Source organism: Neodiprion fabricii, chromosome 7, assembly GCF_021155785.1.
Source record: "Neodiprion fabricii isolate iyNeoFabr1 chromosome 7, iyNeoFabr1.1, whole genome shotgun sequence".
NCBI lineage: Eukaryota > Metazoa > Arthropoda > Insecta > Hymenoptera > Diprionidae > Neodiprion > Neodiprion fabricii.
In genome coordinates, this window is record NC_060245.1 from 4,204,907 (window position 1) to 4,219,468 (window position 14,562).

The 14,562-nt window shown below is 37.0% G+C and overlaps 1 protein-coding gene across 5 annotated transcripts in view; it reads left to right on the forward strand.

The window, feature by feature from the left end:
• Positions 1-14,562, forward strand: part of LOC124186163 (hemicentin-2-like) — a 160,167-nt gene that overhangs the window by 124,873 nt on the left and 20,732 nt on the right. For all 5 annotated transcript variants that reach the window (XM_046577611.1, XM_046577612.1, XM_046577613.1 and 2 more), the window contains one exon: positions 3,550-3,691. In XM_046577611.1, coding sequence (XP_046433567.1) covers positions 3,550-3,691 — 142 coding nt within the window. The remainder of the gene's footprint in view (positions 1-3,549; positions 3,692-14,562) is intronic.

Genomic DNA, 14,562 nt, shown 5'->3' on the forward strand with positions numbered 1-14,562 from the left:
ATTAAAAAAGCAAAACAATCGTCTTGTGATTTGTCGTGTAAACTGAAGAATATATATTTTTTTCCCATATTTCTGATCAATTTTTCAACCGAATAATTTTTAAACTTGACCATTGTGACAATATTAAAATATATATATAACACTTGATATTACAGTAGAGGACGAAGAAACTTTTTTTTTTATTTTCTAAATACGAATCGCATTATACAAAAATTAGTAATCAATATCGACCAGGCGACTTGATCAGTCAGATCGTCAAAATCACTGCAACTGCTCTTGAATTTTGTACCTATACAGACTTTTTTCTCACTTGACGTAAAAATTCGATTTACGAAGAACAGCGGCTGGTGTAGTTTATTTTCCGAACACATATCCAGCAAACGTGAATTTAACCCACGTAATATTTCCTGGCCGTTATTTACGGATCACGGCCTGATTTACGAAATAATTTTGCTCCCCATTCATTGAAGGTGGCTAGCAAAAATGTTCGAAATTCGATTAGCTGTTTCTGATTTGTATCGAGATCAAGAAAATCGTGACTAGCTTTATTCCACCTCGAACCCATTGGAGTTTTGTGTATTTTGTATGGTTAAATTGAATGCGATTATTGCGCGTTTAAAATTAGCAGAGACACAAAAAAAAAAAAAAAATCGAGCATAATTTATAACACAATTTGATAGTTTTTACGTGATTATTATTCACCCTGATCAAAATTTACATGATTGATATTTTTCTATTTCATAAAACTAATGTTTTTCTATTTACTTTGCCGAAAGAGAGATTTTTATTTTTCCAAACACATCGAGTGATTTTGAAAAACGAAATTATTCAATGTTTTATGCACTAAATCAATATTTTTTTTTTCCGATAAAAGACGGTAAAATTTTTTGGCATTTTCACAATCGTTGATATTACCATATTTTTTTTCTCTATTCTTTGAGTTCCCGAGACTTTAATCGTTGGAAAAATCTCCGAAAATCAATTCTACGAGAAGAAGAAAAATCTTCTGTTCACAATAAATCGCTAAAATACTGATTTCAAGTTCGCATCACATCACATTTTTGATAATAATCAGCCCAGCATTCCTGGTCAAATGCAGCTGTGAGTTGAGCATCAGTTGACTGCTGATTTCGAAGTTTGCAAAACCGTTTTGGCAGTCGAAGCGAGAGCTGCTGGCTCTTGAGAGATAATTCAACATCGAAGTTTCAATACAAGGCTCGATGCCCTAACAGTTCTGATATACATCGAGTACCGAAAGCAGTTTCTAAACGCCACGTCGACTCTGTTTTTACGGTAAAGCTGAAGCTGAAGGTTTTCATTTGCGTTAACTTCCGGTGATGAAATTTCGCGCAATTGTTTGCTCCGAGAAAAAGAGCGACCGCAAAAAATGTTGAATACTAGCCCTTTTTTTTACGCCCTGCACAGATTTTTTAAGGAAATGACTTAAGCTAATGCAACAAGACTCGAAATTATCGTTATTGCAAACTGTATCTTGATTTGCTTTTAGTTTACCCCTTTCAACCCTTGCACTTTCAAAAACTAGCCCTATAAGAGGGTGGGAAGTACTACGATACCAAAAACGTAGATCGAATATTTTTAGATTCGTTTCTTTCGTTAAGGTATAATAACCATCTCAGTTATACTCCCTTAGCGTCGATTCAACCCTTACATATTCAAAAACTACCCTTGCAAGATGATTTTTAATTCTTATTCTTCATTAAAATGCAATATCCGTCACGTTCTTTGGTACTGTAGTACTTTCGACCCCCTTATAGGAGGAGTTTTTAAATGTGAAAGGGTCGAAGCGACGCCAAGTAAGTATAATTGAGGTGGGTAGTATACTTTAATGGAGAAAAAGAATTTAAAACCATTTTATCCACGTTCTTTGGTACTGAAGTACTTTCCACCCCCTTATGGGGGTGGTTTGTCGGTGTGGAAGGGATGAAAGGGGTCAAATAGACGCAAACCCGGATACAGCTTGTAATAACGATTATTTTGAACCTTGTTGCATGAAATTATATTATTTCCTTCAAAAACTATGCAGGACGAAAAAAATGGGCATTATTTGCAGTTCCCTTTTTAGTTGCGGTTAATACACAATCCTTAGCTTCTTATTCTTTACAATAGTTAAAAATTACAGTTCTAATTAAAAAAAAATTACTTTTGTTGGTTTAACCAGAAAATCTACCATGTGTTACTATTTTTTTTTTTTTTTCTTTTTTCAATTATCATAAATTCTTCTATAGAACTTCCTTGCAACTATGGCGGTGATTTGACTTTTGTGCAAGGATAAAGATCCCGTTAAATTGAAAAAATTCAGCAGAGTATAAAAAAACGAATGTAATGCTTGAATAACCAAAGAATCAAGTACAACATTTTTTTTTAATATTCACGAAAATATTTAAAGCGTTATTGTAAAAATTTCGTAGTTTTACCAAAATTATTTAACGACCTGTAGAACTAATGGAAAGTGTTCTTAATTTTAGCGGGTGGAGTTCTTTTCGAAATTTGTATCCCGGTTCGACCAGCAAAAAGCAGCTCGCGGTAAATTTTTTTTTTTTTTTTGCTGAAAAGAGCAGATCGAGGAGATGAGCGACTCGGCGAATGGTAGCTTTTAATTAGAAGACGTCAAATTAGCGGAGCCGCAAGGTTAATGAACGCAACTGCGTGTGTCCTGACCCCAGAAGTACAAGCTCTCTATGGATAGACCCAATAATTTGAAAGCTCTTTTTGTCACCGTTTTTGCCTTCACTGTCAAGACAGCTTACTTATTTTCGCCTGAACACGTACTCGCCAAGCTGATTCGAAGCTTTACGATCATATCGAAAAAAAATTCTTTATCGAGCTTGCAAACTGTATAAAAAACATAACCAAATTTATAGGCACAATTTTACTGTACAAGTTGAATAATTCAAACTCTAAGTGAAAGAATTTCTTGTGCTGATTATTTTTTAATTATAGACGCGAATATTTGATTTATATTACTATTTGAAAATCGTACGTTTTATGTTGGAAGTAATTCGAAGCTTTTGTATACGGAGTTGGCACGATTATTTTACCAAACATCAAGTTCTTAGAATGAATCACACATGCGAAGGATCGTGATCCTTGGACGAAGGGTATCCAATGGAATTACGATTATTGACTTCCTGCAGAAAATGTGTTGCGTGAAATTAAAATTCACGTTTCAGGACCGGAGATTTTTCACCCCGGAACTTTGAACTGCTTATTTTTACAACAAATCGTAGCGTCGAATTAACTGCTGGAAAAAAGAAAATCGATTTCACCGAATCTGTAAAAATCAGTATTTCCAATGAAACGAGCCATCCTAGAATGAAATCGAACGAATCCAGAAGATTTTGAAAAATTTTTAAGGGATTTTAAACGAAGCATAATTCTAATATCCGTTTACAATATTTTTATTTCTATCTTGAGAATGACATAATTTGATAAATACACAAAGTGCGACTTATCTCGTAACGAATTGAATAAAACGTATCGATTTCTGGATAGCTGGATAACCAAGCGACTTGAATTTTATTTTTCCAGCTCCAGGAAGGCGGCATGAGCGTAAGCATATTGCAGTGGACGCCGAGCGTCGAAGACGAGGGTAAGCATCTGGTTTGTCGAGCAGAAAACCCCCAATTACCGGATGCCGGCATCGAGGACAAATGGAAACTGGAGGTACATTGTAAGTACGACAAATTTATCGCATCTCAGACCGGCAAACTTGCAACGTTCCGCACCGTAAAGTCGAATCTTATTCCTAGAACACTTTTCCAAACTTGCTGACAACAAGTTAAAATATATCAAGGACGAGGACAAGGGTTGGGTTTGTTATATAATTTTCACATCCAATTTTTTCCCCTTCTTCTAAAAAACCATTTATCCGTCGATGCGATGGTTGCAAAAGATTTAATTTTCGTAAGGCATTTTGAAGCTCGTCTTGAAATGGTTTGACTATAAATAATAGAAATTGGGTGACAGTTTTTATTATTTTGGAGAAAATTCTTGGTTCCTGATTTTTACTTGACGTTAAAGCAGTGCGAAAGGCAGAATGCTTGGAGGAAATTGATCCTGAAATAATCTAAAATACTACGTGAAAGTTTCATTGCGGATTTCTGTAGCGCGTTTTCGACGATCCGTTCGAAGTGCAGGATATCGGAAAATTCAATTTCTGAAAGTGTGCGGCTATCCCATGAAGATGGAAAGAACTTCTGGATACTTAAACTTGACAACGGACTTTAAGTGAACCGAATGGAAGTGTTATTTAACTATTGAAGTACGATACACGACGGTGTACAAAGTTTCTCAAAGACTGCAGCAAATTCTTCGCTGAAGTTCATTGACTTTTCATAAAGTAGTTTGGTATATTCAATGAAATTAAAACTTGTAGTATTTAATTTATATTGTAAAAAGTTTCGTATAAAATCTGCGAAGAGCTCGGAAAATTACTTGCTTATTTAAAATCTGTATGAAATCTCGTAGTCATATAAAATCAGTTTTACAATCCAGTCAAGTTTCCGGAGCCTCGCGAACAACGATTCGGAATAAATATAGCTTTGCGAAGAAATAAAAAGGTGAATCGATGTTCTGCAGAGTTTGACGGAAATTCCTCCAATCGGCATGAAATTCAATTCTCGACAGACGAGCGAGCAGGACTGACCCCAAATCCAGTGTCAACAAGCTGTTTCGATTGAAAATATCGAACGTGACGCAAAGCTGTGAAATTGTGTGACTTAAATATTATCATATTTTTCACGTGCCTTGGCGCAGGTAATTCAGAGCGTAAGATGAGATCAATATTTCCTTTTTGTCCCTGAAAATAAGCGCCAGGATTAATTTTTTTTTTCAAATCATTTCGTCGTTTTGATCAAAAGTTTTCACAATAGTTTTTTATTACAAGTCGACCGGATTTGTTTATGAAAACGAGGATATTCGCCTACCTTTTCATGGTACGAAATGGGAAAAATTTCATTCTTGACAGTTATTATATCAGAAAATTTTAATACAACGTTGTTGTTGTTGTAATTTTGTTTGTTTTTTTTTTTCACTTGACTGGAAATTTTTCTCGGTGTATCCTGAAGTTCGGTATTTCAGATTCGAAGCTGACGATAACCTAAATTTTCTGCCGTTCAAAATTTATAAATATAATTTGAATAATTTGTAGCATCCTTTATGAAACTAGGTGAACAAATTTGAATAACTCGTGTGACTTGCAGTCATAAATTTGCAGGTCCGTGGATTCCTACAGAGTTGTTTCTAAGTAAATGTCGCATTCTGGTTTGCATCCCATTGAGGGTAACAAATATCGGTAACGCAGAGCTACCGATTTATCGATAGATAGCGCGTTTCAACTCGCTATGAGTTGGAACTGCCCGTTGTAACTAAGTTGTGTGAATTCTGAGATGGAATTTCGTTGAGCCGAAATCTGAGATGGGATGTTGTTCCTCGCAGCCGGCGATACGACGTTGCTCGAATAAAGTGATTACGAATCGGTAGGTCTGTCTTACCGATATTTGTCCCCCTTAGTGGTAGGCAACCCTAAAAGTCGCGGCGTTTGCTTGGAAACACCCTATAAGTATATCGTTTCTTTATCGGTTTTATTTTTCGACGGTTTTTCTCTTTACTTATTTTTATCCTTTTTGAACGGGTGGTGGGCAAAAGGATGAATCCAATCAATATGCCCTCCGCGTATTCCCAATCTGCAAGCTCTCGCCGCAGGGTTCAGAGGGAAGATCGTTTCTTGAAAACAAACGACACGACGCCAGGCATCCTGAGGGTATAAGACCAGATCCAGGGAATTTTCGTTTATGCCTCCCGCTGTGGGGGAGGAAGTGCGTTCGAAAATCCGACTACTTCCGCCCTCCTTCGGCACTGGCTGTCTCATTTTCCCTCCCCGCGTTGCTGACATCCTCCTCTTTCTCGTTCCACCGACTTGGCAGCAAACAGAGAGTAGGTATAACCCACGAGCTGCTTTTTTGCCTCCGATTTTATTTACCGTCTTTACATATATATGTTTTTTTTCCTTTTTTTTTCCTTTCCTCCCCTCCATTCCACATCTCGCGTCGTCTGTTTAGTCAGTTTCTTACATACCTACACTTCTTTCAGTTCCCCGCTGCTCAAACTCCATCCGATAATTCAAACGCTCAGATTATTTTGCTGTACGTTATCTATATATGTATATATAGTATACATATATACTGATGCCGTAAACGGAAACGGCCTAATGTCAAACGTCGTCAGCCGGAAATCGTTACGCCCGGGTAAAACTAACGACCGGTTTCTTCCAAATTGCTACTGATCGTTAATTACATACCTTAGTTATATATTGCGTTCTTATTTTCACTCTACGAGGAAGAATTCTTAGCTGCTAAATCAATGTAGCTCTGACTTTTTCATATCTCTTGACTTTTTCGTTAATTGGAATCTAATTATGTATCGATGCGATTGTGAGTTTTATGCAAAATATTTACTTACTACTTTCAATTTCACCCGATTTCCAGTCGAATTCTTTATAATTTTTGTTTAGGTTTTGAACAATTTCAAGTTATTTTCAAGGAATTTCTTAAGAATCGTTCGTATGAAGTAGTTTGCAATTTCAAAAAGTGAATAACCCCTCGGTTTTCATTCTTCAGAATAAAAAAAAAAGACAGAACTAAGTAAGATTCAGACAATCTTTGCCCGTGTACCAGCTGCCTAACTTTCCGTTCATCCCTTAGGCAGGCGTATACAACTGTTGATGATACAAGACGATGGCAGAACTTGAATGGTCCGGAATAAAATAGCGTTCAGGATTATTCATTAGAAGTCGTTAACCGATAAGGATTCCTCTTTCCTATTTTCCCGCCGCGTTTCACCGCACATTTCAAGTCCGCAAACGCGGACTCGGAAAGTCGGAACGCGGTCGTTATTTGACCAGACAAGTAATGCGTCCCATTTCTTCCGTGGTTATTGTCGGAGATACCGTCGTGCCAACAAGGCCAACCCGTTACTTCTTCCCTTCTTTATTACATTTTCGTTCTCTTGTTGTTCTTCAGTGGAATAGCTGCGAGATTTCGGGATACAAATTCCTACATTACTGACACTTAGCCAGGACGCAAACCTTTTTCGAGAATCTTCGAGGCTATCGTTTGATTACTTCGTTACTCTGCCTTACTGACAATTTCGCCAGTGCTCTGTGACCCGTGGAAACGGAAACAAGATACAAAACCTAGGACAAGCTTATACTGCTTACTGGAGATCGCCTTCATCAACCGAGGCGTTAGAAAACGGGAAAAATTGTCAGTAAGGCAGAGGAACGAAATGATACAATGATCGAGAAAATCAGAGTGTGGATATTCCCCAGCTTTGAACATTGTAGAAAAAGGTTTGTGTCTTGGGAGTGTTGGTAATGTAGGAATTTGTACCCCGAACTGTCGGAGGAAGCCTTTTTTACCCTTTTCACGTCGGTACTTCAGGGATCATGCTTAATCAATGACCTCGTATACTCGCGAGGGACTCTGAAATTAAAAGACCGCAGCTACATTTATACGATAAGAAAGCTTTCCGGACAGCACGTGAAAGATCAACGAGATACGATCAAATAATAGCTACATAGGATAAAGTATATATGTATACATATTGTATGTATATACTTATATACATTTCTATGTTGTACCGGAATTCAATTCGTCAATTTACGTGCCAAGGAAAAGAATTCGGCACACCAAGTGGGAAGCACGGTGCGATCGCTTCGTGCCGTGAATTTTTGCACCGAGTGCAGATAGATCCTTTCGATATGATAAGAACGGACCGCTGTCTCATTTGGGGATGTCATAGTCGTGATAAAATCGTGCAGGCCGAAATTCAAAGGAACAGAAAATGCGCTGGCTGATATGTATATATATATATACATTTTTTTTTTCCTTTTCTTCGAGAAAAGGATTCGCGCCGCTGGCAGCATTTCTGATCAACTTGCAGAACGGCGAGAATTCACCAGGAGAAAAATTACCCGCTGAACCGAATCTGAGTTCATTCCGTCTCTCCATCTCTTTATCTTCTCTTTTTTAGATTACGTTGAGAACAAATCCTTTTATCTATATGTCTCTGAAGCATTCTCATCCATTCAGTTTCCGTTACCAAAACGGTTAATTCACTTTGCGACAGCGCCACCCTGCAAGCTAATGTCTACGGACAAAGAATTTTCCCGCAATTAGATACGTAACTCCTTTTATCGAATTAACTCGAGAGCTCTCGCTGCAGGGGCTGCGACATTCGCTTCCTTGAGAGGATGCTGCAATTTATCTTTACTGACAGAGTCGAATTTCACTTGTTTTGTGAAATATTGGAAACGGTATATATTTTATGCAACCATAATTACGTCAAAAAATTTATTCCCATAGTTAAATGAACTACTAATTTTGATCATCATTTTTCTTACATTATTCTTCCATGAGTCGCAATATTTTTTCAACATTTTTATTCGGAACTCAGAATAGAACATCATCGTTTCCACATCGGCGATACTTCAGGCTCTGACGATAGTCAAAATGAATGATATTTTACTCGGTCGATGAGGATTTTTGAATTTTCTTAAAAAATACACAAGCTAAATTAATACTAAATCACCTGAACAGTGCCAATTGTCGATATCGCAAAAAAATCAAACGTAAGGATAAAACTTCAGCCCCAATCGGCTGTTAAATTGCACGTGGAAAATATTGATCTTTCACCTACCGCCAGTAAAATTAATTTATAATCGCTCTACCGGTAAGGTAGCGTCACTGCGGTTCACTCGTTGTAAGAATTCAACGTTCATCCCGGCTCTTCCCCTCGTAAGCGATCCCCGGCATGTGTTTATGCTCTATAAGGTATATATTCCAGTCGGCAGACAGAATTAGGTCGAGAATAAAAGTTTCGGGCGGAGCTCTTGCCCGGCTAAAAGCCTTCTCACACTCAAACGAACTTCTTGTCAATTCTAGTTCCACTTCCGCTTTTGGACAAACGATCTGCTCTCCGGCACGTTTCGCAGTCCGTCCCTAGTATTTTCAATGAACAGAAAACCCGAACAACAAACTTTGGCAATAGTTTTATTAGGGTATAATTAAATAAGTCAGAAATCAGTGAAAATTCAATTACGATTGAATCATTAAATTCTGTTAACAATTGAAAAATCTGTTTCTGAAAAGTTTTAAAAAAATCTCGCGGAAAAACCTATTCGACTCTATTGTTTTCTGTTTTCTTTTTTTGCCTTCAATTTCGTCGGTAGAAAAAATAATCAAATTCATTGGATAAATTTAACTTGATCTAAGTGAAAATTTTGGAAATTGAACCGAGGAAAGTAATCGAAGAAAATAATGCTTGATGAGCTTTGCCTAAATTGTTTAACGAATAATCCTTGAAGAATTCATTCGTCAAATATTCGAGAATTAAGAGCCTGATCACCGAGTCAAAAGTTGAACGCTGCTGTTAATTTATTCCGATTTTATGCAAAATTGATGAGAGAACACAATTTCATTTCTCAAGATATACAAGGAAGCATATTTCATCGGGTTGATTTATTCCGTGTGAAGGGTTTTAACGTAATCCACCCTTAGTTGTCTGTTCCTTCTTTTCTTTCATTTTTTGCTCTCCTTTTTCATACCTCATATCAACTTTTGTCTTAATCAGACCCCAACAGAATATTAATCAAACTCCTTTAACATTCCACCTCTGCACGGATGATGAAAGCACCTAATCTATTTCAAGCTCCGGCGATAAGCTTCGCACAGCTTTTTCTGGCTCACTAAAAAATTCTTATTCCAACGTGAAATGAAACGAGGAAACGCTACATACGTATATCATCAAATCTTTATCCATAGATAAGTATAGAATAGAAATTAGCCAGCTTAATCTGCGCTTTCAAGATTCTCTTTACCCTTTTCGTAATCGGAGCGTATAATTTTTCGCAAACGAATTAAAAGCTTTGGAGCCAAAGACAAGTGGGATTTTGGTATAAAAATTAATAAAATTCACCACGCTGAGAAAAATTTCATTTGTTACAGTTACTAGAAGAATTCAGTAGAACAGGTATCGGTAAAAAAAACTGTTTGAATATTGTTGGAATTACGAAAAACGAGGTACGCGTAACAATTTTGCTCTATTGTCGATACTTTTTTGGTTATTGCAACGCAAAATCAGTTTGCGAGGTTTACTCTACTTTTTTAGTTAATCGAGGCTTTAACGTCAATTTATTATTGCACGAGCATTTAATTTTCGCAACAGTTGCAAGAAAATATAGCAATAGTGATCGTAATGAGAAGGAATATTAACGGATACTAGACTTTCCGGTAACAGCTAGAAAACTAATTTTCATTTTCTACCTGGAACTATATTTTGTCGATCGTGGTAAAAAATGAAAATAGTTAATGACTGAGCGGTAACCGGAAATAAAAATTTTTCTCAGTGCAGGCTTCAAACACACCGATGCATAATGTAGTTGCAAATAAGGTTGTTGAAACACTGCTGTGCATAAATTGGCGGCTTAGCGCCATATTGTGTCTCTATATGCATGCGACGCGGTACCCAAAGCGTTTATATTTCATTACTTGGCGTGGAACGAAACGAGGTGTGACAAGAACGTCACTATAGTTATTATCAATCTGAGGGTACGTAATGCACCGCTGTCGATACTAATTTCTAGATCAATATGTTACCGAATTTATCGTTCCGCACCTGCAAAAGCTTGGTATAAATTCTGTCCGATCGCTTCGTCACGGAATTTTATCTTCGATCATTATCTTTCATTTCCAAATTATCCCTCATAATCAGGGATGGAAAAGGTTGAAACTTCGGACTTTTCACAGATGCTGAAAAACGTTAAAGAATGAAGAATAAGAAGATGATGTAGATTAGGGTGTTCTTGAAAATTTTTATTTTTCTCAAACACCTTTAAGTTAGTTAATATCATGTCGATTGAGAATATCAGACGATGCTCATGATTCGACGATGTAGATTGATCAAAGCTTTCTTCAGAGGTTTGGAATTGAAAAAAAAAAAAAGAAATCTCGGGAACAAGTTGCGAGGATGAATTTTCATGGGATGGTGAAAGTTTCCACCTCTGATGAATCCGTGAAACGGAATCGGTCCAATTACGAATAGCCTCGACGAAAGGTTGACGGAATTCTCGCACGGACGAATCCGCATCGTGGTAAATAAGGAAGATTTAGAATTTCAAGTCTGTGAAAGTATTTAATTGAAAAGAATCGCTCGTTACTCAATTCGCGACGTGACGACGCTGGTACGGAGGATAAAAGTGCATCTAAAATGTAAATATCCTTTTCAAGGATGTAAAAATATTTTCATCTTTTCTCAGCGCGGTGCAAGACGAGTTGAGTTGGCACTTCCGGCAAACCTTCGAAAGCTCCGCTCCGGCGAGAAATGCTCCCGGGCATTTGATAAAGGATAGTTGTCATTTCATTCCCGCATAAATTGCACCACGAACGAGTTTTTACACTTTTATACTAAACTTTGAAAGCTCAAAGCCCTCTGGGCTTGCAGCAGCTCGCTCAGATTTTTCAACCCACATTTACATTAATCGTTTTCTACGTCGCGCAAGTTTTTACACTTTGGTAATATTTCTTGAACCATGTACAAGCTGCCAAATTTGTAGATATGTATTTCCGTCTCTATTTTTTTCTCTCTTTTGTATTTTGCTACAAATATTCACGATAGCTTTTATATTTTTAGTGCAAAAAAAAAAAAAAAAAAACGGGTTCTGAAATTAACAACTGAATAAAGTAAAGTACGAATTTCAGCGAATAAAGCTTGTGTTAATGCCAAATTCGTATGATTGTTCCAATTTTGATAAAACAAAAGCAGTTTACCTTTTCGTAAATGAATCCCGCTCAAATCAGTTGAAACGAATTATTGAATCGACGAATAAATTTTGATGTAAAGAATTAGTTTATTAAATATTTGAATCTGTTGTTATTTAGGATAAATTGTACTTCCGGTCAGTCGAAGAGTCGAATAAAACCTGTCCGCGTAAAATTTTGAGTGATACGTAAGCAGGAAATAAGTGTTGCCCAGTTTTCGAAGATTGTAAAAAGCGCAAATATATAAAGAGAGAGAGAGAGAGAGTAAAAAAAAATTAAGTCTTTCGAGGCGCACTCTCGACGACTGGAGTTTTATTAATTTCGTCGGTGAGCTTTTATCCCTTGACGGGAAAGCCCACGTGCAAAGCTCAGACTTTACGCGAGCCGTGCGGGGCATGATTTCAGAATAAAAGAAGCTGGCTTAAAGGGTGCCGTTGTGTACGTAACAATAACGTATACAGGGTGTCCCGTTTTTAAAAATATGCTCAAATATGTCGAAAACTAATTGTAAGAATTAAATTGAAAAGTATTTCGATAAAAAAGTTGTCGTATATGAAGGAGTACATCGGATGAGCATCCCAGTTTTTGGGACCGGGGCCTCTGTCGGGCCCATTGAGGCCCAACTTTTATTCTTCAAACGGAACCTCCCATTTTTTCATTGCTTTTTCTTATTTTTCATTGACAAGTCAGTAGCTATTCTTTTCACGAGAAAACCTCGAGTAACGTTTTGGGCCTGTTCGAAGGCGAAAAAAAAAAAAAAAATTTACTAGGATTAAAACTTACTAACTTTTCAATGAGAAATAAAAAAAAAGAGCAATAATGTAATAGAAGATTCTCTTTGAATATCAAAAATTGGGTCTCAATGGTCCCAGCAGATGCCCCTGGCCCAAAAACTGGGATGCTCATCCGATGTCCTCCTTCGCGTACAACAACTTTTGCCTCGAAACATTTTTCAATTTAATCCTCAGTTTTCGATGTGTTCGAGTACATATACATATATTTTTTTTTAAACCGACACCCTGTAGGTATAACTATAGTATGTACAATAGTAGAAAGCCACCGACTGCCGGGCTTCGGACCTCTCTCTCTCTCTCTCTCGCTCTCTCTCTCTTTATTTCTCTCGGCTGTAATTTCCACGTTTCAAAAACCTCCCCAATGGAGATAAAAGCTGGTATCCAGCTTTTCCGTGACACCGCAACTTCTCTACGAACTAATTAGAACTAGCCGCAGAATCGCGTGAACGGCGCCGTTTTATGGCCGTTGTAAAAGTATTATCACACTGTCGGTGATTATAAGCATACATACCTATACTCGTTTCGTTAGCCGCTGCCTCATACCTTCCATGAATAATTCACGTATCGCGTTATTGCTCGGCGTTCTGCTGCAACGCGAAATAAATTGAGAACTTTTGTTAGCCGTCGCATCGATGCTTTTTATTGTTACTAGTTTTATTACGAGAGGTATACATGTGCGTTGAAAACTGTTTCAGATATTGTTAAGATCGTGAGACGCGAAGATAATCTCGCGAAAATTGTAAAAACAAACGTTGATGGAATTTAAAAGCGAAAGCTCGAATATCAGTAAGCATGTTTTATTTCAAATAGTTTTAAAATTGTACAAGTTTTGTTTGGCGTTGTTCAACGATCGTCTTTTTTTTTACAAAAGACTATTTTTCATACAGTTTCATTGAAACAGATTTTAAAAGGCAATTCAATATCGAGATACGTCGATCATAATCAATATTATAATTATATAAATAAATGGCAATTTCAGTATTATACATATTTTATATTCACAAATAGATCTTTAACAGCTGACGAATATAATTATTTCAGAAATATCGAATCTGTAAAAATAATCCCGTGACGAAGTTAACATCCGTAATTAAACTGCTGCACCGAATATCGATTGCAACTTTTTTCTTCTTCATTTTTCCAAGTCGCTCAACTTTGTCATAAAAATATGCAGAGAGTTTACCGAACGAGAAAGGAATTTCGCTGAAGAAATTTAACTCTCGGTGAGAATTGAGAGACCACCCAATGCATTGCGAAAATCAATTTTTCCTTTTTTTTTCCCTATTTTTTTTTTTTTTTTACCTTTCACGAACACAAGCTTAAGGTCTGCATGACGGAAAATTTGCAATGAATACAACGTCGTCTGTTTGAACAATATGCGGAGCCTGCGAGGTATTATATTCTGCAAATATCCAGTATAATCTCATTTTGTGCAAATATTATACACACGAAGTACAAATATATCGATCTAATCTTTATCACGTACCGAGCCTGCTGATGAAAAGTAAAAAAAAAAAAAAAAAAAAAAACTTGATACGATTTCACTTAACGAAAGTCGGAATATTTTTTTATCAACAATTATTTATCAGCGCCGATTATGGACAATTCATGTGTCCAATTATGTTTATTGTCTGTGTAGCGGTGAAAGTTGTAAACGATTTTCAGAAAGGACGTTTAATTTAAATCATTATTCAGGCGAGTGATTCGTCCCAGTAGAGATGTTATACCTGCCTGCCTACCTTTGATTCGGTTCCTTCGCCAATTTCATATTCCGCCAGAAGTCAGACGAGAGGATCTAAAGTCATGCTGCGTGACGACGACGAGGAACGACCAAACCTCGCTCCAAACTGAGTTATTGCCATAGACGCGGTTTCCAATCAAACTTTACTGAAACGCCCGAACCTCTCTCGCACCACGTATAATATACACCC